Source organism: Nerophis ophidion, linkage group LG16 (genome assembly GCF_033978795.1).
Source record: "Nerophis ophidion isolate RoL-2023_Sa linkage group LG16, RoL_Noph_v1.0, whole genome shotgun sequence".
NCBI classification, from domain to species: domain Eukaryota; kingdom Metazoa; phylum Chordata; class Actinopteri; order Syngnathiformes; family Syngnathidae; genus Nerophis; species Nerophis ophidion.
Genome location: NC_084626.1, coordinates 38,034,592 through 38,059,400, shown reverse-complemented (window position 1 = coordinate 38,059,400; position 24,809 = coordinate 38,034,592). Strand labels below are relative to the sequence as shown.

Sequence of the window (24,809 nt, the reverse complement as noted above, 5' to 3'; positions counted from 1 at the left end):
CTGATAAAGTTGAGGAATGGTCATCAAACACTCATAGAATAGAATAGAATAGAATAGAATAGAATAGAATAGAATAGAATAGAATAGAATAGAAAGTACTTTATTGAACCCTGGGGGAAATTCAGCATATTATTATATTATGTTATATGGAACATCCCACAGGTGTGCAGGCTAATTGGGAACATGTGGGTGCCATGATTGGGTATAAAAGCAGGTTCCATGAAATGCTAAGTAATTCACAAACAAGGATGGGGCGAGGGTCACCACTTTGTAAGCAAATTGTCGAACAGTTTTAGAACAACATTTCTCAACCAGCTATTGCAAGGAATTTAGGGATTTTACCATCTACGGTCCGTAAAATCATCAAAAGGTTCAGAGAATCTGGAGAAATCACTGCACGTAAGCGATGATATTACGGACTTTTGATCCCTCAGGCGGTACTCCGTCAAAAACCAACATCAGTGTGTAAAGGATATCATCACATGGGCTCAGGAACACTTCATAAAACCACTGTCAGTAACTACAGTTGGTCGCTACATCTGTAAGTGCAAGTTAAAACTCTACTATGCAAAGCCACACCAATTTATCAACAATATCCTGAAACGCCGCCGGCTTGGCTGGGCCCGAGCTCACCTAAGTGAAGTGAAGTGAATTATATTTATATAGCGCTTTTCTCGAGTGACTCAAAGCGCTTTACATAGTGAAACCCAATATCTAAGTTACAATTAAATGTACTGATGCAAAGTGGAATGGTGTTCTGTGGTCTGAGGAGTCCACATTTCAAATTATATTTGGAAACAGAGGAGGTGGTGTCCTCCAGAACAAAGAGGAAAATAACCATTCGGATTGTTATAGGCGCAAAATTCAAAAGCAAGCATCTGTGATGGTATGGGGGTGTATTAGTCCCCAAGGCATGGGTAACTTACACATCTGTGAAGGCACCATTAATGCTGAAAGGTCCGTACAGGTTTTGGAACAACATATGTTGTCATCCAAGCAACGTTATCATGGACGCCCCTGCTTATTTCAGTGAGACAAGTGTTACAACAGCGTGGCTTCGTAAAAAAAAAAGGGGTGCGGGTACTTTCCTGGCCCCCCTGCAGTCCAGACCTGTCTCCCATCGAAAATGTGTGGCGCATTATGAAGCGTAAAATACAACAGCGGAGACCCCAGACTCATGAACAACTGAAGCTCTACATAAAAAAAGAATGGGAAAGAATTCCACTTTCAAAGCTTCAACAATTAGTTTCCTCAGTTCCAAAACATTTTTTGAGTGTTGTTAAAAGAACAGGTGATGTAACACAGTGGTGAACATGCCCTTTCCCAACTACTTTGGCACGTGTTGCAGCCATGAAATTCTAAGTTAATTATTATTTGCAAAAAAAAATAAAGTTCATGAGTTTGAACATCAAATATCTTATGGGTTCAAAAGGATTTGCAAATCATTGTATTCCGTTTATATTTACATCTAACACAATTTCACAACTCATATGGAAACGAGGTTTGTATTTTCTCATTCTGTTTTGCACACTCTTTAAGTCAACATGTGCAGTCATGTACATAGTGTACAGGTATATACCCCCCACCCGCCCCATTTTTTGTATATATTGAATTTCAAATCACCTGACATGTATAATGTGTATATGTGTATAATTCATCCATTTTTTTAACATAACTTTTGTATACATGTTGCAGGTTATATACATTTTATTATTGAATGTATGTATCAAATGTGATGAATATTCAATGGACCATAATGGAAACAAGCCTTTTGGCTTTTTGTGCCATCCATTTGCCTTTTTAAACCATTACATGGATTCAATTCTTTAAGATGTCAATAAACATCTCAATCAATCAATCAAAGTATCAAAATGGCCCCCGCAAGCTTTGACTTTTTAGTATGCGGCCCTTGGTGCAAAACGTTTGCACACCAATGTTTTATAGGTAGCAAAAACATTCATAACATATAATTTCATCTCTCTCACGCAGACTTCAAATGATAAGACAATGTTGCAGTGAGTTACCCAGAACAGTGATAAATACAAAACACATTTGTAAAAAAACTTATTTTATGATAAGAAATCACATCTTTGTGGCATTTTGCCCGACCTTTTTAGCATATGTGATGAATAGTTACTGTAACTTGACAAAAAATATTGGCAAATCCATAGCAATCGTCATTGTTCACTTTGAAATGGGCCTATATGTAAGGACCTAAAGAGAAAATAAAAGTATCCTGTAATCTTTTCAAGAACTGCTCAACAATGATGCTACAAACTGTCAAGACGGGGGGGTCGCAGCTTGCTGAAGGGTCGTTCTCCAAGGAAGGCAGACAGACTACTCGGGACATGGCGTGCAGGTGAAAACGTGATTTAATTTTAACACTAACAAAGTAGAAACAAAAGGCGCGCACAAGGTGGAGACACAAACTTAACGTATGGAAACAAAAATTAACTTAGACAGATTATGGACATGAAACCAAAAAAAATAACCACTTACTGTGACGTGAAACGAGCAACGTGAACAATGAGGTGAAAAAAACTAGCATGAACAGAGCATGAAAAGAACAATAATGCCAGGCCGACTGACCGGCAATGGCAGGCTTAAATAATGTCTCTGATTAGTGCTCTGGTATCAGGTGAGCGGCTGATCACTAATCAGAGACAGGTGAACATAATTTGTACTCCATGGCCACCCAAACAAACTCAGGGGGGTGCACTAACAGGAACTAAAGGAGTCTTAAACAAAACAGAACAGAACTAAACAAAACATGATCACAAGACATGACACAAACTGAAAATATTTATTTTTACCATAGTCATGTTAAAGTAACATATCAAAGTAGTCAACAATGATATGCAGTACAAATATAAAATCTGAGTCGTATAAAAAGGTTTGAAAAAATATCTGGAGATAAAAGTTACAAATGGAAAACATTGTATAGCTGTAGCACCCACTTGAAAGCTGTATTTTCAATTTATCGCCTGTGTGTCTTTACGCCTGGTGGATGTGATTATCCAAAGTCTTCAAATTATGTGATCGTTGTCAAGCCAGCCTTTTGGATTTACCAGAAAGTAACTTCACAATCCTTATAGTTGTGTAAGGTGTAAAGATGTGTGTATCACAACCCTAGAGTGTGTGTAAAGTGTGAAAATGTGTGTATCACAATCGTTATCTGTGTGCAAGATGTGAAGGTGTGTGTAAAAGCATTGTGTAACATTTCGCAAAAAATGCGAAGCAGAGTCTATGCCTAATATTTGGCAAATCTGCACAGTGGTTTTGTTTACTGTGTGTAGACTTTTGTTAACTGTGTGAAAATGTAAAATGTTGTGTGTAAGCAATTGGAAAAAACTGTAAGAGCATTTGTAAACTGTTAAGAGCGATCTATTAAGCTATTTTTTGTTGGTAAGTGAGAGATTATGAGAGGTTATCACCCTTCAACTTCTATGTCATGCAAATGTTGCCTCTTTGCTAGGTCAGTGAGACAAATGAAAATATGTTCTTTAATGTGTTACCCTGGATAAATAAAGGTTGATTCAATACATGTAAAATTAGGAAGTGAGGATGCTTATATACTAAAATATCCAGAAGGTTTAGCGTTGTGGACAGGAACGGAAAGTAGGTCTAAGCTATTTAGCCTATGCTAATAGGCCAAAATGCGGGGGGACGTTGTAGCCATTGGACAAAGTTTGCAGGGATTGGTTGAATTTGTGTGTATTGGCACAATTGTGACATTGCAAAAATTCTGGAGAACTGACTTTGGTAATGGTGGTAAAATATCCTTTAAATGGCAGAAGCCACCTGCTGATTTTTTGGAATATACTGCAACAACGCTTGTCAAAAGATCCTCTACACAAGAATGATCTGCTATTTTTTGGAATCCAAATGACCGGAGTGCTCTGCAGTTTTTAGGAATTACTGCAAAATCTTTTGTTAAAGATCCCATACAGTTTAACACAAGAGTGCTTTGCTATTTTTAGGAATGTGCTGAAAAGACCATGTCCATTGAAGCGTAAATGGGGAAAAAATCAGTAAAAAAACAAAACTTACAAAGGCAATATAAGTTTGAAAAAAACTAGTACAAGATAAATACATTTCATTAAAGATTTTGTTTACTTTTCACACAAACAACATGACAAAATCTTTAAAAAAAACAAAAAAAAAAAATTTTTTTTTAACCTATTGGATTTAGTTTTTGGGTTTTTCTGAATGTGATTTTGTTTGGTTATTTGCATAAAAACTAAACCAAATTCATCACGCAATAATTTTGTTTTTTATTTGATTTTTTGTTTTGTTTTGTTTACTTGTTTTCTGATTTTGTTCAGTTTTTTGGATAAAAAGTCAACCAAATCATTCATGCAATTTATTTTTTTTCAACTTTTTTTTCTGCACATTGTTTGTTTGCTTTTTGTCTTTTACTGATTTTGTTTTGTTTGCTGCAGATAAACTAAACCAAATCCTTCATGCAATTGATTTGTTTAAGCAATCTCTAACACATAAAAAAAAAAAAAGACAGTGAAGTACTGCAAAAATGCAATTGCTGCATTGCAATCACGTGACCTAGAGTCACTTCCGGGTTTCAGGTGGAAGGCAAAAGTCCCAATCCCGTTATTGTTTATTTACATGCATCAATGCAGATTAGGGTTTATTTTAAAAGATTTAAAGGCGAGTATATTAGCTATCATGAAAAAAATTGAGGATAGAGTGGATTTATACAATCTTAAGAAAACAAACCATTCAAACCGTTCACCGTCACCAAAGTAGGCTGTTCAATTTACTGCTCGATCGCACTTCCTTCGACACTCACAAAGATTTAAAGTAGAAAATATTGGAGGCACATCTGTCTTTATATCTGGACGGGTCCACCAATTACGCATGAATCCGTCAAAAACAATGTTGGAATTATGTATTTGCACATTTGTAAGTAAAGTATTTATTTGACATTAGGAAGTGCCATTCTGCTGTTATCGTGATGCTGGTGAGAACAAAGATAGGATTTGTTTTTGCAATTGATTTCTTGGTTCAATTATTGGTGTAAAGTTAATATTTTGTTTCATTGTTTAGCTAGATTTCCCTGTTGTTCTGCAATATTTGCTTTACAAAAATATTCAGCAATATCTAGATTCAGTATGCTGTTGAGCCTACGAGAGATTTAATGTCAACTAATGCCAAGCGATTGCAGTAGTTTGTGTTCTTTTAAGTTATGTTATGTTTTATGACTAAATATTAAGGGTGTGGGAAAATATTGATTCGAGTACAAATCGCGATTCTCACGTTGTGCGATTCAGAATCGATTCTCTTTTTTTTTTTAAATCTATTTTTATTTTTATTTTTTATCAATCCAACAAAACAATACACAGCAATACCATAACAATGCGGTCCAATTCCAAAACCAAACCTGACCCAGCAACACTCAGAACTGCAATAAACAGAGCAATTGAGAGGAAATATAAACACGACACAGAACAAACCAAAAGTAGTGAAACAAAAATGAATATTATCAACAGTATCAATATTAGTTATAATTTCAGCATAGCAGTGATTAAAAATCCCTCATTGACATTATCATTAGACATTTATAAAAATTACAAATAGAACAACAGTGTCACAGTGGCTTACACTTGCATGGCATCTCATAAGCTTGACAACATACTGTGTCCAATATTTTCACAAAAATAAAATAAGTTATATTTTTGGTTCGTTTAATAGTTAAAACAAATTTACATTATTGCAATCAGTTGAAAAAACATTGTCCTTAACAATTATAAAAGCTTGTTTTAAAGAATCTACTACTCTGCTTGCATGTCAACAGACTGGGGTAGATCCTGCTGAAATCCTATGTATTGAATGAATACAGAATCGTTTTGAATCGGGAAAAAAACGTTTTTGAATCGAGAGTCGCGTTGAATCGAAAAAAAAAAAGATTTATAATCGAATCGCGACCCCAAGAATCGATATTGAATCGAATCGTGGTGCACCCAAAGATTCGCAGCCCTACTAAATATAATTACGAAGACCTCTGATTGTGGAAATAAACTAATGTCATTTCAAGTTCTAGTAATAAATATTGTGATGTTTTAATGGCAGAAACTAAAAAGCTACTTGTTGTTGATGTTCAAACAAACTATTTACAGTGTGATTGCAGCAGACACAAGCACGGTCTGACTACTATACAAGGTAACAGCAACATGTTTGAGAAACCATTTCTCTTGATGCTCTTTTGTAATTTACCTGACTTTATTCCTTTTATGAACCACTTTCATGAACCACTTTTTTGGGGACTTTATCAAAAGCTCTTTAATATCTCTTCATATGAGCGGCACTTTCAGCTCAAACTTTTCACTAACACGTCTTCCACTTGATTAATCGTTGGCCTCACACTTGTTTGCCCTCTGTGTGCATTATGGCATGAGGAAGCAAAGCCAACGAGAATTCATATGCAATCCAGCAATGGTAAAATGGATTTCCAGTGTGGTACTGTCATAGGATGCCACCTGTGCAGCAAATCTAAATTTCCTCGCTCCTAAATATTCCAAAGTCAATTGTTGGCTTTAATATAAGAAAATGGAAGAGTTTGGTAACAACAGCAACTCAGCCACAAAGTGGTAGGCCATGTAAACCTACAGAGAGGGGTCAGTGGATCCTGAAGCGCATTCTGCAAAGAGGTAGCCGACTTTCTGAATAGTCAGTTGCTACAGAGCTCCAAACTTCATGTGAACTTCCAATTAGCCCATGTACAGTACACAGAGAGCTACACGGAATGGGTTTCCCGAACAGCTGCATCTAAGCTATACATCACCAAGTCCAGAGCGTCGGATGCAGTAGTGTAAAGCATGTCGCCACTGGACTCTAGAGCAGTGGAGACGTGTTCTCTGGAGTTATGAATCACGGTTTTCTATCTGGCAATCTGATGGATGAGTCTGGGTTTGGAGGTTGCCAGGAGAACGCTACATTTCTGACTGCATTGTGCCGAGTGTGAAGTTTGGTGGAGAAGGAATTATGGTGTGGGGCGGTTTTTCAGGAGTTGGGCTGACCCCTTAGTTCCAGCTAAATTAACTTTTAATGCTCCTGGATACCAAAACATTTTGGACAATTCCATGCTCCCAAGCTTGTGGGAACAGTTTGGAGTGGGTCCCTTCCTCTTCCAGCATGACTGTGCACCAGTGCAAAAACTAAGGTCCATAAAGACATGGATGACAGAGTCTGGTGTGGATGAACTTGACTGGCCTGCACAGAGTCCTGACCTGAACCCGATAGAAGACTTTCGGGATGAATTAGAACAGATACTGAGAGTCAGGCCTTCTCGACCAACATCAGCGTGTGACCACACCAATGCACTTCTGGAAGAATGGTGGAAAATTCCTATGAACACACTCCGCAACCTTGTGGACAGTCTTCCCAGAAGAGTTGCAGCTGAAATAGCTGCAAAAGGTGGACCGACATCATATTGAACCCTATGGGTTAGGAATGCGATGGCACTTCAAGTTCATACAGTGGGGCAAAAAAGTATTTAGTCAGCCACCTATTGTGCAAGTTCTCCCACTTAAAATGTTGACAGAGGTCTGTAATTTTCATCATAGGTACACTTCAACTGTGAGAGACAGAATGTAAAAAAAAATCCAGGGATTCACATTGTAGGAATTTTAAAGAATTTATTTGAAAATTATGGTGTAAGTCTTTGGTCAACCATTCGAAGTTCTCACTGATGGAAGGAGGTTTTGGCTCAAAATCTCACGATACATGGCCCGATTCATTCTTTCCTTAACACGGAACAATCGTCCTGTCCCCTTAGCAGAAAAACAGCCCCAAAGCATGATGTTTCCACCCCCATGCTTCACGGTAGATGTGGTGTTCTTGGGATGCAACTCAGTATTCTTCTTCCTCCAATCACGACGAGTTGAGTTTATACCAAAAAGTTCTATTTTGGTTTCATCTGCCCACATGACATTACTCCAAATCCTCTGCTGTATCATCGATGTATCCATTTTGGTAAAACTCAACTTGTCGTGTTTGGAGGAAGAAGAATACTGAGTTGCATCCCAAGAACACCAGACCTACTGTGAAGCATGGGGGTTGAAACATCATGCTTTGGGGCTGTTTTTCTGCTAAGGGGACAGGACGATTGATCCGTGTTAAGGAAAGAATGAATGGGGCCATGTATCGTGAGATTTTGAGCCAAAACCTCCTTCCATCAGTGAGAACTTTGAATGGTTGACCAAATACTTATTTTCCACCATAATTTACAAATAAATTATTTAAAGTTCCTACAATGTAAATTCCTGGATTTTTTTTTCACATTCTGCCTTTCACAGTTGAAGTGTACCTATGATGAAAATTACAGACCTCTGTCATCCTTTTAAGTGGGAGAACTTGCACAATCGGTGGCTGACTAAATACTTTTTTGCCCCACTGTATGTGAGTCAAGGCAGGTGGCCAAATAATTTTGGCAATATAGGGTTTTTCCAAATTTGGATATGATCAAAGCATTCTAGACATATGAAATGTAATATACAGAATATTGAAGTATAACTGTTGTATGTGCACTTTCCTTGGGACCTGAGAAGCGACTTCACCTAAAATGTAAATCCCAGTCACGTCTAGGCCTCAACATGATGTCATCATCAATCATAAACAAGCCAAAACTCTGCAAGTGAGTCCTGGCGGCCATGACAAAGCACCAAGCATGTTTGCTCAACAACATCATCATCTCTCCTCTCTGCATCCCCCAGCATCATCAGCATGGTGCAGTACGCCTTGGAACCCTACTTCACCTTCCTGCTGCTGTCAGGACCAATAATATGGAGGGGATGGCGTCAAGGTCATTTGGGGGGCCTGGGGAGCCTGGGGGGTTATCTGTTTATTCATTTCAGAACTAGACCATTTTAAACGCCAGCCAGCGTTACAAAGTGATGACTGGCAGCACGTGCAATAATAACCATGTCAACAATCCGTCATACAGTGGCTGGGTAGGCTGCCAGCAAACATGTGCGGTATTTGTTTATAGTCAAAACGTGCTAAAGTTGGTGTTTCTGTCAGGTGTCGTTCATAGGCTGCCGATTCAGCACATAATGGACACGCACGTTCATGAAGCATACATAGTGTACCTGGTAGCTCAAGATGCTGTCAGTTTCGTGGACGGGCATGCCGGCGATGCTGCTTGAACCTGGACGAGCGTGAAGGTGTCACAGTCGGGAAGAGCAGGACAGGGCGTTCGCAAAAAAATAAATAAAAACAATGTCACGACAAGTCGGTCCCAGCTGCCACTTGGCTTCCTGTGAACATGTCCTCGTATGTCATCAACATCTCTTCTGCATGAGCAAAATTCTATTTTACACGCACGCGCCCCCCCACCCCTCTGAGTTGTGATGCTTTCCAGCCTCTTCCCGCCTCCTCCCTCGCTTCCCGCCTACTCCTGGGCCACCAAGCTGAGGCAGGATGCGGGAGTTCAGTGTCAGCCAATCACAGCTCAGGAAGCTGAAAGTGAGAGGAGCTACAGCAAATCGGAAGGTAGGGTGCGGAACTGCAGCCAATCAGAGGCCATAACTCCAATACCGCTGTTTCCTAGTCTTGGAACTTGCTATTATTAAGTAGGTTAATTGGTTAAGAGTACAAAAGCCCTTAAGTTGATATATTTGTTAAAAACATGTAAAGTGATTTCGGTAGCCCTTTTTTGTCTTTTTAAATTTGGTATTTTTTCATTTTTTTCATTATTATTATTTGTTATTATTTAATACTCTGTATTTGCTTGTGTCTTCTTTCCATGACATGTTCTGCTGATGTTGTGATTTGCTCAACCTAATGGGGATTGTTGATTAAGTTGAGAGTGCCTTGACTTTTGTGTGCATTATAAATGTATGTTTGTTATTCAATAAAAAAAATATTTAAAAAATATATATATATATACACACACACATATATATGTATATATATATATATACATCCATTTTCTACCGTTTATTCTCTTTTGGGGTCGCGGGGGACGCTGGCGCCTATCTCAGCTACAATCGGGCAGAAGGCGAGGTACACCCTGGACAAGTCGCCAGCTCATCGCAGGGCCAACACAGATCTCCCGTCCAAAGGCAAAACCCAGTAACTCAATTTTGGTCAAAACTGAGCTGATAATAATTTTGGAGTTCCTAGGTGATATGCTTTACATTAGTGTATGCGATATTGTGATTTGTTCCCTAAGTAAGCTGTTACGCGCATGGCAGGACCTAGCAACTACCACATAACCGCGTAGAAACAACAGAAAAACTTAGTATCTCAAGGGACCAATCGGAGCTTCTTTGTCGGTCGCCTTATTGTCTTTAATGAGACATTTGCACAAATGGGGGTCAACCTGATTATGTGAGATTATGGCACGAGGGGATATTTGGAAGATTGGCCCAGGACGGTGCAAGCACCTTCATTAAATGTATTGTTCTTGATTCTTCCCCTTGCATACTCTTTTGGGCAGATAACTGTGGAGGTCAAAAATAAAAACTGGACGCCGTACACGGCTCTTGCCCAAAGTGCAAACGCAGAATGGGGCCCACCCGAGATTGTGATAAAATATCTGGAGAAAGGGCACACGTTCATGAGAGCAGATTCAATCCATGGCTCAATCGGCAAGAAAATGAAAGCTCAAGAAAACATCTATATGTTTGACGACTTTGTAGATCTTTGTAAGACAGCATCAAGATAGATTGGTTTTCCTTTGTTTTCTCAAATTCAGCTAGAAGTGAGTTACTATGTTTTGCCTTTGGACGGGAGAGATAGACAGACAACATCACATGCAATCTGGCCCGCCGGACATTCCCAAATAATTTTTTTTAGATCTTTAAGATGGAAAGTGTAGCTGCCATTATGATGTGCAGTGATGTTTTAGTCCTTGAACTATATAAAGTATTTCAATGGTTGGAATCAGGGGTGCCGCTAGGGATTTTGGGCCCCATGAAAAGAATCTTTTCCAGGGCCCCTGTATCTTTACAGGAGCCCTCTGTATTATAATTTCATCATCATTAGGGGCCTCTCTGGGCCCCCCTCCATCATGGGCCCCTACAATCCTTCTCCTTTACCCCCCCTTTTCGGTGCCCCTGGTTGGAATCTACACTTTTGCATGATATAATAGTTACTATGTTAACCTAATTAGTTACTATGGTAATCTAATTACCCACTATGGTAATGTAAGTCACAGTAGCTCAGACGAGGCACCAAGCACTGTGGGTGGGGAGTGTTTCTACAGCGTGTCAGCCTGAAATGCGGGTGTCAGGGACAGACACGGAAAGAGGTTTTTACAACAAAGTTCTAAAGCTTATTGATGTATCAGATTGTTGGTGGGGGTTTTTTTACCCTTTGCGTTCATGTTTCCCGGTGTTTGTTGCATTTTTGTTGCGTTTTGCTTAATTGTAAAATATGTCGATGGAGATGGTGGGTGATGTTCATACGTTGTCAATATTCAGTGTTTTATCGTTAATAGTTAATATTGTAAATCCCACATTCTTTATTTTCATGTACATTCTGGGCGTCTCGTCTCATTCAGTAAACATTTTTAAAATTCCTTTCCGTTTTTTAAGGCGGTCAGTCCATAACGTTTTTAGCATTCAATCAGACAATATTGTGAGGTTTGTTATTAGTGTTCCTAAAAAGAGATATACCTGCCCCCGGACACATTGTTGTCTCTAAATTTGGCCCCCGAGTCAAAATAATTGCCCAGGCCTGCATTATAGGCTATGTGTTTCATCTAATGACATACTTGCCAACCCTCCCGATTTTCCGGAAGACTCCCGAATTTCAGTGCCCCTCCTGAAATTCTCCCGGGGCAACCATTCTCCCGATTTTCGCCCGGACAACAACAACATTGAGGATATACCGTGAAGGCACTGTCTTTAGAGTCCACTAATACCTGTCGCCCCGTCCGCTTTTTCTCCATTCAATCATCATGCTGACTCAGTTAAATGTTGTACTCGACTTCCACAAAATTCACATAAGTGAATGCAAAGCATACTTGTTCAACAGCCATACAGGTAACACTGAGGGTGACTGTATAAACAACTTTAACACTGTTACAAATATGCGCCACACTTTGAACCCACACCAAACAAGAATGAAAAACACATTTCGGGAGAACATCCGCACCGAATCACAACATGAACACAACAGAACAAATACCCAGAACCCCTTGCAGTACAAACTCTCCCTAAGTGGGAGGTCTCAAGGTTGGCAAGTATGTCTAATGGCGTTTTCTTACTTGGAATAATTTAAAATAGTTGATGGTAAATACCAGCTAAAAATGTAGAGTGATGCAATAAATATTCACCCAAAATTTTATAATTGGGAGTTAGGTGTCACGTTTCGAACGCATTTTGATGCGTGAGTTGTCACCCCAAGATGCTGCAGGACTCGGACCAGGCAAGATAGCAGGTAAGAGCTGATTTTAACATACAAAAGGGTAAACGAACACTTGTACAAAACAGAAAAGAAACGGCGTGCCTATGCACGGGAAGCTAATGCTAAAATTAGCAGAGAGTCCAAACAGTCCAAGAATAGTGTGCCGAGTGCCCGGAAGCTAAGACGAGACTTAGCGAACAAACAAGGACTTGGATAAACCAAGACGTGAAAGTTGCCTGTAGCACACAATGAACCAAGACTGAACAAAGGGAGGAGGCAGGTTTAAATACAGAAACAAACAATTACCACAGGTGTGCGTAAAAGGCATGGCAGGTGAAACAAATGAGGAACCATGGTAACTAAACAAACAAGGAAGTGCTCAAACGAAGGGATCGAAAGAGTCCAAAAATAAACAAAACACACAGAAGGACTCAAGAACTAAAACTATGTCGGATCCGGGAGGCGGATCGTGACATTAGGTGCTTTTACACATGGACACTTCTTTTGGTACAACTGCACACTCTAATGCTAGGGTGTCCAAAGTGGGGACCGGGTCCATATGTGACCAGCAGCTCATTTTAAATAGCCCTGCGACACATTCCAAAGATACAAGTAAACGTATACATGGAACATATCCTCCAAAACATAAAAAGCAAACTAAAATGGCATCTTACAGTTGCAGACTGTTTGATGATTTTTTTGTGACTGCGTTTGATTGATTCCTGACTACAAAACTAATTCAGTTGGGATGACAAAAAATACAAGTATATATATTCGAGTAGAATACCAGTGTAAAATCAAGATATGGTGTGCCCAAGTGTATTTTGTTTTTTGTAACATTAAACTCCTCTCTGAGCTGCTACCTTACCGTGGTAGAGGAGTTTGCGTGTCCCAATGATCCTAGGAGCTATGTTTGGGGGCTTTCATGCCCCCTGGTAGGGTCTCCCAAGACAAACATGTCCTAGGTGAGTGATCAGACAAAGAGCAGCTCAAAGACTTCTATGGAATTACAACAAAATGGACTCAGATTTCCCTTGCCCGGACGCGGGTCACCGGGGCCCCGCTCTGGAGCCAGGCCCAGAGTTGGGGCATGTTGGCGAGTGCCTGGTGGCCGGGCCTGTCCCCGTGGGGTCCGGCCGGGCACAGCCCGAAGAGGCAACGTGGGTCATCCCTCCAATGGGCTCACCACTCATAGGAGGGGCCATAGAGGTCGGGTACATTGTGAGCTGGGCGACAGCCGAAGGCAGGGCACTTGGCGGTCCGATCCTCGGCTACAGAAGCTAGCTCTTGGGACGTGGAACGTCACCTCACTGGGGGGGAAGGAGCCTGAGCTAGTGCGCGAGGTAGTGAAGTTCCGGCTGGATATAGTCGGACTCACCTCGACGCACAGCAAGGGCTCTGGAACCAGTTCTCTTGAGAGGGACTGGACTCTCTTCCACTCCGGCGTTGCCGGCAGTGAGACGCGACGGGCTGGGGTGGCAAATTCTCGTTGCCCCCCGGCTCAAAGCCTGCAAGTTGGAGTTCAACGCGGTGGACGAGAGGGTAACTTCCCTCCACCTTCGGGTGGGGGGACGGGTCCTGACTGTTGTTTGTGCTTACGCACCAAACAGCAGTTCAGAGTACCCACCCTTTTTGGGTACACTCGAGGGAGTACTGGAAAGTGCTCCGCCGGGTGATTCCCTACTGGGAGACTTCAACGCTCATGTTGGCAACGACAGTGAAACCTGGAGAGGCGTGATTGGGAAGAATGGCCGCCCGGATCTAAACCGGAGTGGTGTTTTGTTATTGGACTTTTGTGCTCGTCACGGATTGTCCATAACAAACACCATGTTCAAACATAAGGGTGTCCATATGTGCACATGGCACCAGGACACCCTAGGCCGCAGTTCCATGATCGACTTTGTAGTTGTGTCATCGGATTTGCGGCCTCATGTTTTGGACACTCGGGTGAAGAGAGGGGCGGAGCTTTCTCCCGATCACCACCTGGTGGTGAGTTGGCTGCGATGGTGGGGGAGGATGCCGGACAGACCTGGGAGGCCCAAACGCATTGTGAGGGTCTGCTGGGAACGTCTGGCAGAGTCTCCTGTCAGAGAGATTTTCAATTCCCACCTCCGGAAGAACTTTGAACATGTCACGAGAGAGGTGCGAGACATTGAGTCCGAGTGGACCATGTTCCGCACCTCTATTGTCGAGGCGGCTGATTGGAGCTGTGGCCGCAAGGTTGTTGGTGCCTGTCGTGGCGGTAATGCCAGAACCCGTTGGTGGACACCAGCAGTGAGAGATGCCGTCAAGCTGAAGAAGGAGTCCTATCGGGTTCTTTTGGCTCATAGGACTCCGGAGGCAGTGGACGGGTACCGACGGGCCAAGCGGTGTGCAGCTTTAGTGGTCGCTGAGGCAAAAACTTGGACATGGGAAGAGTTCGGGGAAGCCATGGAAAACGACTTCCGGACGGCTTCGAAGCGATTCTGGACCACCATACGCCGCCTCAGGAAGGGGAAGCAGTGCACTATCAACACCGTGTATGGTGCGGATGGTGTTCTGCTGACTTCGACTGCGGATGTTGTGGATCGGTGGAGGGAATACTTCGAAGACCTCCTCAATCCCACCAACACGTCTTCCTTTGCTGAAGCGGTGCCTGGGGAATCTGTGGTGGGCTCTCCTATTTCTGGGGCTGAGGTTGCTGAGGTAGTTAAAAAGCTCCTCGGCGGCAAGGCCCTGGGGGTAGATGAGATCCGCCCGGAGTTCCTTAAGGCTCTGGATGCTGTGGGTCTGTCTTGGTTGACAAGACTCTGCAGCATTGCGTGGACATCGGGGGCGGTACCTCTGGATTGGCAGACCGGGGTGGTGGTCCCTCTATCGTGGGATCACACTCCTCAGGTTTATTCAGGTGTATTGGAGAGGAGGCTACGCCGGATAGTCGAACCTCGGATTCAGGAGGAACAGTGTGGTTTTCGTCCTGGTCGTGGAACTGTGGACCAGCTCTATACTCTCGGCAGAGTTCTTGAGGGTGCATGGGAGTTTGCTCAACCAGTCTACATGTGCTTTTTGGACTTGGAGAAGGCATTCGACCGTGTCCCTCGGGAAGTCCTGTGGGGAGTGCTCAGAGAGTATGGGGTACCGGACTGTCTTATTATGGCGGTCCGCTCCCTGTATGATCGGTGTCAGAGCTTGGTACGCATTGCCGGCAGTAAGTCGGACTCGTTTCCAGTGAGGGTTGGACTCCGCCAAGGCTGTCCTTTGTCACCGATTCTGTTCATAACTTTTATGGACAGAATTTCTAGGCGCAGCCAAGGCGTTGAGGGGTTCCGGTTTGGTGGCCGCGGGATTAAGTCTCTGCTTTTCGCAGATGATGTGGTCCTGATGGCTTCATCTGGCCGGGGTCTTCAGCTCTCACTGGATCGGTTCGCAGCCGAGTGTGAAGCGACCGGAATGAGAATCAGCACCTCCAAGTCCGAGTCCATGGTTCTCGCCCGGAAAAGGGTGGAGTGCCATATCCAGGTTCTGGAGGAGACACTGCCCCAAGTGGAGGAGTTCAAGTACCTAGAAGTTTTGTTCACGAGTGGGGGAAGAGTGGATCGTGAGATCGACAGGCGGATCGGTGCGGCGTCTTCAGTAATGCGGACGTTGTATCGATCCGTTTTGATGAAGAAGGAGCTGAGCCGGAAGGCAAAGCTCTCAATTTACCGGTCGATCTACGTTCCCATCCTCACCTATGGTCATGAGCTTTGGGTCATGACCGAAAGGATAAGATCACGGGTACAAGCGGCCGAAATGAGCTTCCTCCGCCGGGTGGCGGGGCTCTCCCTTAGAGATTGGGTGAGAAGCTCTGCCATCCGGGAGGAACTCAAAGTAAAGCCGCTGCTGCTCCATATCGAGAGGAGCCAGATGAGGTGGCTCGGGCATCTGGTCAGGATGCCACCCGAACGCCTCCCTAGGGAGGTGTTTAGGGCACGTCCAACCGGTAGGAGGCCACGGGGAAGACCCAGGACACGTTGGGAAGACTATGTCTCCCGGCTGGCCTGGGAACGCCTCGGGATCCCCCGGGAAGAGCTGGACGAAGTGGCTGGGGAGAGGGAAGTCTGGGCTTCCCTGCTTAGGCTGCTGCCCCCGCGACCCGACCTCGGATAAGCGGAGGATGATGGATGGATGGATGGATGGATTAAACTGTTACTTTAACTAAAAGTACGTAAAGTATAATAGTGTGTGGTAAGGGAATTTGTTTGCATTTTGTATAAACTAAATTATACTGTTAAGTCCAGTTTTTTCTACATGCAGCAGCCACAAAATATGCTTGTGATCGCACACAAAACTTTGACACTTACACCAATGACTTTGTTGAGACCCCATTGTAACTTACTAGAGAACCATTTAGCAGACATCAAATCATCAACTTAGTTTTAATTTTTTTTTGGTACTTTTTTGTTTTTACTTACTTATTTATTTATTTATTCATGTATGTACACTTTTTTAACTTTTTTTTTTTTTTTTTACTTTGTATTTTTGTGTTACTGATTTAGTTTAGTTTTTTTTAGTTGTTTAAAAAAAAAAATGTTTAAAAAAATATGTTTAAGCCATCAAAACTATTTGCCACATTAATCCATTTATTGAATATCTTAAGCAGCATTTTTCGACCCACACTGGGTAGTAGAAAATATCTAATACTCTTTCTTGTTCTATTTGCGGCCTATGGTGGGAAAAAAAATACAGTAAGCCTCTAAGAAGATGCAAAACAACAGTGCTTAGTTTAGTATTATTAATAGTGCAGCATTTAGCAGACATCAAATGACCAACTTACTTCTAATTTTTTTTTTTTACTTTTTTTTTTTTTTTTTTTTTGCTGGTTTTGTTTTTACTTTTTTGTTTTAACTAGTTTGTTTTTACTTACTTATTTATTTATTCATGTATGTACACTTTTTTACTTGTTTTTTAAATGTTCTACTTTTTATTTTTGTATTACTGATTTTGTTTAGTTTTTTACTTGTTTTTTTTACCAAGTGAAAAAAAATGTTTAAAAAAAAATATTTTTAAGCCATCAAAATTATTTGCCACATTAATCCTTTTTTTGAATATCTTAAGTAGCATTTTTCGACCCACACTGGATGGTAGAAAAAATCTAATACCCTTTATTGTTCTATTTGCGGCCTATGGTGGGAAAAAAATACAGTAAGCCTCTAAGAAGATGCAAAACAACAGTGCTTAGTTTAGTATTATTGTTAATAGTGCACCATTTAGCAAACATCAAATGACCAACTTACTTTTAATTATATATATTTTTTTAATTTTTTTGTTTAGTTTTCTTTTGGCCGGTTTTGTTTTTACTTTTTTGTTTTTACAAATTCTTTTACTTACTTATTTATTTATTTATTCATGTATGTACACTTTTTTACTTGTTTTTTAAATGAAATGTTCTACTGTTTATTTTTGTAGTACTGATTTTGTTTAGTTTTTTACTTGTTTTTTTTACCAAGTGAAAAAAAATGTTTAAAAAAATGTTTTTAAGCCATCAAAATTATTTGCCACATTAATCCATTTATTGAATATCTTAAGCAGCATTTTTCGACCCACACTGGATATTAGAAAATATCTAATACCCTTTATTGTTCTATTTGCGGCCTATGGTGGGAAAAAAATACAGTAAGCCTCTAATAAGATTCAAAACAAGAGTGCTTATTTTTGTATTACTGTTAATATTGTATAGTCATACTCAGTAATGGCTCATGGCTGCATCGCATCATAGTTTCTAACATTTTGTTTTTTTTAATTTTATATATATATAGGAGAAAGCATCCCTGTATGAAGCATTGGAAACTACAACCACAATATTCAACATAATTTTAAATCAATGCATCTCTGACTGCATCAGTCAAAAGTGAGCAGTATTCATTTTGCACTGGTACTTTTCATAGAGTTCTTGTATTCTATCTCAGAATCTATAAATGTCTTATCAATTTCAGTCTGTTGCAAAATGCAAATTGCAACTTAATGCAAAAACGCAAGTAGCACGGCAAACCAATGAGGATTCAATAAATACATGCCTTGGTCTTAACTGGGCGTTGGCTGCCATCATGCGGTAAGATTAGGAACTACACAGAGCGCGTCTGTTAAACTGACGAGACATGAACGTTTTATGACGTGTTACACGTGGACACGGATGTACTGTATTACAGACTGACTGATTGACACTGAATCAGAAGATGACCATCTGAGCTGCAAATAAGGGATATTCTCACCACCAGGGGGCGCCTTCTATACTGCCCAGGTGGTTACACAACAAGTTGGATGTTTCCCCCCCACCCAGTGCTCTTCTTGCAGTTCCGTTCAAATAACACTGCACGGTTTTTTCTCATAGTGCAGGTCGCGGTTGTCATGGTAAACATTCTGCGGGAGCTTGCAAGGTTGTCATGGTTACAGTCTGTAAGGAGGGCAGCAGGACTGAGGATTCCCATTGGATAAGTGATGTGAGTGTCTATGTTTTGTGTTGATGATTTTTGTTATGTGTGACTGGAAGGTGCTTTTAAATGAGCTTGTTTGGCCCGACAGCCTGGGTCAGCTAAATCCAGATTTGGATGACCTGATTTAAACGCTTAAACAGATGCTACCGACACTAATGTGCTTAATTCTTTTATACCTGCGCACATGCACTTCCATGTCCGCAGGTATAAATGCAAGCTTTTTGCTAAATGCAAGCTTTTTGCTAAAACTGGCTTTTTGTATCTTCAATTGCTCTTTTTTGGGATTAATTTAGTTGTGTTATTGTGGATTGAATAGACTTCTGAGTCTTTAGGTTTTCAACTTTAGCTCTTTGCGTATTAAAAAGATACAGAATGCTGTGCATTTTAAATATTGTGTTATGTTGCAGCTAGGGCTGGGCGATACAGTATGGCCTTTTTTTTAATATCGCGATATTTTTAGGCCATATCCCGATATACAATATATATCTCGGTATTTTGCCTTAACCTTGAATTAACACTTAATACATATAATGACAGCAGTATGATGATTCCATGTGTCTACATTAAAACATTCTTCATACTGCATTAATATATGCTCATTTTAAACTTTCATGCAGAGAAGGAAATCACAACTAAGTCAACTGTAATAAAGTTTTTAGCGGGTGACTTTTCAAATGATGCTACATATTAGCAGTAATGCTAGTTTTGGTAGCAACGCTTGTGCCCCACACTTGACAAATTAAAGTTGTCTATTCGACATATTCCCGCTTGAAGCCGAACCACCGGCATACGATGGACCCCGTGCTGTTTTTCTTGGGAATTAATTCTTCCTTCATTTGTTACTAGAGGTGCAACGGCTCAAAAAACTCACGGTTTAGATCGTTTCTCGGATCAGAGTCACGGATTGGATAATTTTTTAGATCAGTAAAAAAAAAAAGACAAATAAAAATAAGTTTTGTTGTTTTGTTTTGTAACAATTTTAAATCATTAAATCAAAATATATAAAATCAAGTTAAAGTGCACAAGGCATAATATCTTATTTTTAACATCCATCCATCCATTTTCTACCGCTTATTCCCTTTTGGGGTCGCGGGGGACGCTGGCGCCTATCTCAGCTACAATCAGGCGGAAGGCGGGGTACACTCTGGACAAGTCGCCACCTCATCGCAGGGCCAACACAGATAGACAGACAACATTCACACTCACATTCACATAATTAATAACAAAAACAGTGCCACACAAAAAGGGATTTCTCCTTTCTTTAAACTTGGACCAATGACCATTAATGAAAAAAAAAATAAAAAAATTTAAAGTGCAACATAAGAATGCACAACAGCTTCCTTGAAACATCCATCCATCCATTTTTCTACCGCTTATTCCCTTTTGGGGTCGCGGGGGGCGCTTGTGCCTATCTCAGCTACAATCGGGCGGAAGGCGGACTACAGCCTGGACAAGTCGCCACCTCATCGCAGGGCCAACACAGATAGACAGACAACATTCACACTCACATTGAAAATGTATAAAAAAATATAAAAGATAAACCACATGTATGTGCACAGCTTTTGCTGAATACTTGATGCAGCTTCCTCAGCAATTACAGCCTCAAGTATTTTTGAATATGATGACAGAAGCTTGGCACACCTTAGGGCAGTTTCGCCCATTCCTCCTTGCCTACTCGTCTTTGCAGCACCTGTCAAGCTCCATCAGGTTGGATGGGAAGCGTTTTTTTTCATGCAGGTACATTGCTGCATTCATCTTTCCCTCTATCCTGACTAGTCACTCAGTTCTTGCCGCATGATGCTGCCACCACCATGCTTCACTGTAAGGATGGTGTTGAGCTGTGTTTCCATCTGGTCACTCTACCATACCGACATGATAGGTCAATTGCTGCAGAGGTGGTTGTCCTTCTGGAAGGTTCTTCCTTCTCCACAGAGGAATGCCGTAGCTCTGATAAAATGACCACCGGGTTCTTGGTCACCTCCCTGACTAGAATCAGAAGAATGCAGCAATGCAGAGACATCCTGGATGAAAACCAACACTGCCGGTGCAACCTGATGGAGCCTGAGAGATGCTGGAAAGAGGAATGAGTAAAATTCCCCAAAGATAGGTGTGCAAAGCTTTTGGCATTGAAATTCTTGAGACTTGAGACCTGAGACTAATTGCTGCCAAAAATTCATCAGCAAAGTATTGATCAAAGGCAGCGAATACTTATGTACATTTTTTTTTTTTAAACAATTTGCTAAATAGAAAATAAAAACTTTTTGGGGTATTTTGTGTAGAATTTTGAGGATAAAAATTGATGTGTTCCATTCTGGATCAATGTAGTAACATAACAAAAATGTGGAAAATGGAAGCGCTAATACTTTCCCAATGCACAGTACATCTAATTGTACGACACGACTACTGTGGCCAATCAAACTCGTGAAAAGTACATTTAGAAAAAAAAAACAATTTATATAAATCACACAATTTAGTAAAACTTGTCATATCAATCAATCAATCAATGTTTACTTATATAGCCCTAAATCACTAGTGTCTCAAAGGGCTGCACAAACCACTACGACATCCTCGGTAGGCCCACATAAGGGCAAGGAAAACTCACACCCAGTGGGACATCGGTGACAATAATGACTATGAGAACCTTGGAGAGGAGGGAAGCAATGGATGTCTAGCGGGTTTAACATGATACTGTGAAAGTTCAATCCATAATGGATCCAACACAGTCGCAAGAGTCCAGTCCAAAGCGGATCCAACACAGCAGCGAGAGTCCCGTTCACAGCGGAGCCAGCAGGAAACCATCCCAAGCGGAGACGGATCAGCAGCGCAGAGATGTCCTCAGCCGATACACAGGCGAGCAGTACATGGCCACCGGATCGGACCGGACCCCCTCCACAAGGGAGAGTGGGACATAGGAGAAAAAGAAAAGAAACGGCAGATCAACTGGTTTAAAAAGGGAGTCTATTTAAAGGCTAGAGTATGCAAATGAGTTTTAAGGTGAGACTTAAATGCTTCTACTGAGGTGGCATCTCGAACTTTTACCGGGAGGGCATTCCAGAGTACTGGAGCCCGAAATGAAAACGCTCTATAGCCCACAGACTTGTTTGGGCTTTGGGAATCACTAATAAGCCGGAGTCCTTTGAACGCAGATTTCTTGCCGGGACATAGGGTACAATACAATCGGCAAGATAGGATGGAGCTAGACCGTGTAGTATTTTATATGTAAGTAGTAAAACCTTAAAGTCACATCTCAAGTGCGGAAGCCAGTGCAGGTGAGCCAGTACAGGCGTAATGTGATCAAACTTTCTTGTTCTTGTCAAAAGTCTAGCAGCCGCATTTTGTACCAACTGTAATCTTGTAATGCTAGACATGGGGAGACCCGAAAATAATACGTTACAGTAATCGAGACGAGACGTAACAAACGCATGGATAATGATCTCAGCGTCTTTAGTGGACAGAATGGAGCGAATTTTAGCGATATTACGTAGATGAAAGAAGGCCCTTTTAGTAACGCTTTTAATGTGTGACTCAAAGGAGAGAGTTGGGTCAAAGATAACACCCAGATTCTTTACCGTGTCGCCTTGTTTAATTGTTTGGTTGTCAAATGTTAGAGTTGTATCATTAAATAGAGGTCGGTGTCTAGCAGGACCGATAATCAGCATTTCCGTTTTTTTGGCGTTGAGTTGCAAAAGTTAGCGGACATCCATTGTTTAATTTCATTAAGACACGCCTCCAGCTGACTACAATCCGGATATGTACTTTAAGTGATTTTTAATAACTTCTGCCTGTGACAGAACAGCTGCTTCATGTAAGAAAATGGCATTAGGCACAATTGTGGGTCAAATTATTGTATACATTATTGAGTTTTACAATTGTTAATTGTACATAAGGGGGCAGTTACCACACAAATATTGTACATCTGGCAACAAAGCTGGTTCAACAATCATTTACTTTTAGCATACAATTGACTTTTAGCATATACAATTGTACGGAATATGTACTAAACTGCAATCTACAAATAAAAGTTTCAATCAATCAATCAAAAACTGACCAGCACATCCAGCTCGTGGACAAAGGGGTTGTGTAGTTGATGGTCCGAGCCCGGGTGTGTGCAGAGCTGAAATGCACGTTAGACACACTCTAGAAAATTGCTTAAATTGTACAGGGATACATAGAACAACTAACTATACCCCTATTTCAGTCCAAACAAACTGTCCGCCTTTGTTCCCTGTGAGAGAGCCTTTCAATTAATTTGTGCATTTTTTTAAAAGTACATTTGTTTACATTTGTTCCCAGAAAACAAAACAAAGGAAGTTTTGAGGATAGACCTTCTTTGCAATAATGGCAGCAGGTAAGAGTGAACACACCTGCACACATTCATGGCGTATATTCCGTCATACTGCATACCTTGGTTTTTGTTGGTAGTCAGTTCCAAAAAGTCAGACGAAAACCAAATTGTACGAACACTGAAGCAATTTTCACAATAAGAAGTCATATAAATCCGATTATTCTGTTCCGGACACCAATAAATATGATCATAAATGTCACATTGCCGCATTGTTGAAGGCGTGACCGCAGGATGCAGAGACAGCCGAGGATGTACTGGTTGGAAGGTCTTTTAAATAGGTACCAGGCTGAAGAAATCAATACGGCAACTTGAGACATTAACATGACAGAGAGAGGCAGGCGGCACTGGTTGATAAACCCTCCTGATTAACAATCAGAGACAGGTGAGGAGAATAATGCTCAGAAGGAGGAATACATGTTATATGCGGTGGAGAAGGATATTATTAAAAAAGTAGAATGACGTGTGCAAGTAATCCAAATACGTGAGGTGTGACAATGTTAAGCAATTATATGTTGAGTTTTACCGGGAGGTGTTGAAGGTGCGTGTTGAGGAAGGTGCGGAAGTCCAGAAGGAGCAAGGCAGGTTCGGAGGCATGTGGGCAAGCAAAATGTCAAGGGCAGGAGTCCGTGTACAGGCGAGAGGTTGAGATCCAGGAAGGCTGCAAGAAGACAGGAGGGAATACGGGGAGACGAGACAAACAGCTCGAATCTAGGGAACGAAGAGCAGCTGTAGGGTGATGACACAGGACACAAAGAGGAAACACAGAGCAAGGAAGCACGTCTGCGAGGAGAGCTAGAGACGTGTAGGGCTTACTGTACGAGACAAGTAGCTACATTCTGCCACTGGAACGCAGCATCCGCTGGCTAATGAAGGATGTGGAGGTCTCATCAGCGGCAGGTGCTTTGAGTGAATTGTGTGGGAGAGGAACGACTATGGGCGTGTCCAGAGGTTGGAAGCAAGAGCATGACCTTATGACCTGGCTGTAGCACCTTGTGTCGTGCTTTCTGGTCATACCACGTCTTCTGTTTCATCTGGGCCTTTCCAAGATTTTTCTTTGCCTTAGCTCTTTATTGCTCCAGCCGGTCTTGCATCTGCAGCACATAAGAAAGAACTCCTTGTGCTGCAGGTGGTTTGGATTCCCAGGATTTCTTCAAGAGGTCCAAGGGACCTTGAACAGGGAACCCATAGAGAAGCTCAAAAGGCGAAAACCCGGTAGAGGCTTGGGGTACCTCTCGATAGGCAAAGAGCAAGAAGGGAAGCTATTTCTCCCAGTCTCGGCCGGTGTCGTCTACAAACTTCCTCAGCATGGACTTCAGGGTTTGGTTGAAGCGTTCCACCAACCCGTCGGTTTGTGGATGATAGGGGGGGGGTGTGAATGCCAGTGATTCCAAGTTGTTTGTGAAGCTGATTCATGAGCTTTGAGGTGAAGTTTGTTCCTTGATCCGTGATTATTTCATCTGGAATTCCTACTCGTGAGAAGAGCTGTACAAGTGCAGAGATGACTTTGGGTGTCTTGATACTCCTTAGTGGGAAGGCCTCAGGAAATCTGGTGGCTTAGTCACAGAGGACAAGGATGTATTCATGACCTCCACTGCTTTTATCCAGGGGTCCAACGATATCCATTGCAATCCTCCGGAAAGGAA

The 24,809-nt window shown here is 41.6% G+C and overlaps 2 protein-coding genes across 7 annotated transcripts in view; one reads left to right on the top strand and one right to left on the bottom strand.

The window, feature by feature from the left end:
* slc4a8 (solute carrier family 4 member 8) overlaps window positions 1-9,343 on the bottom strand; it is a 98,670-nt gene extending 89,327 nt beyond the window's left edge. For all 3 annotated transcript variants that reach the window (XM_061875154.1, XM_061875156.1, XM_061875157.1), the window contains exon 1: window positions 9,105-9,343. In XM_061875154.1, coding sequence (XP_061731138.1) covers window positions 9,105-9,143 — 39 coding nt within the window. In that variant the 5' untranslated portion in view covers window positions 9,144-9,343. The remainder of the gene's footprint in view (window positions 1-9,104) is intronic.
* Window positions 9,344-18,691: 9,348 nt separating this feature from the next.
* The window catches only part of ttll3 (tubulin tyrosine ligase-like family, member 3), a 29,342-nt gene continuing 23,224 nt past the window's right edge, over window positions 18,692-24,809 (top strand). For all 4 annotated transcript variants that reach the window (XM_061875151.1, XM_061875152.1, XM_061875153.1 and 1 more), the window contains exons 1-2: window positions 18,692-18,827; window positions 23,115-23,169. Coding sequence is in view for 3 of the 4 variants with exons in the window: in XM_061875152.1 (XP_061731136.1) it covers window positions 23,160-23,169 (10 nt within the window). In the remaining variant the exon portion in view is untranslated. The remainder of the gene's footprint in view (window positions 18,828-23,114; window positions 23,170-24,809) is intronic.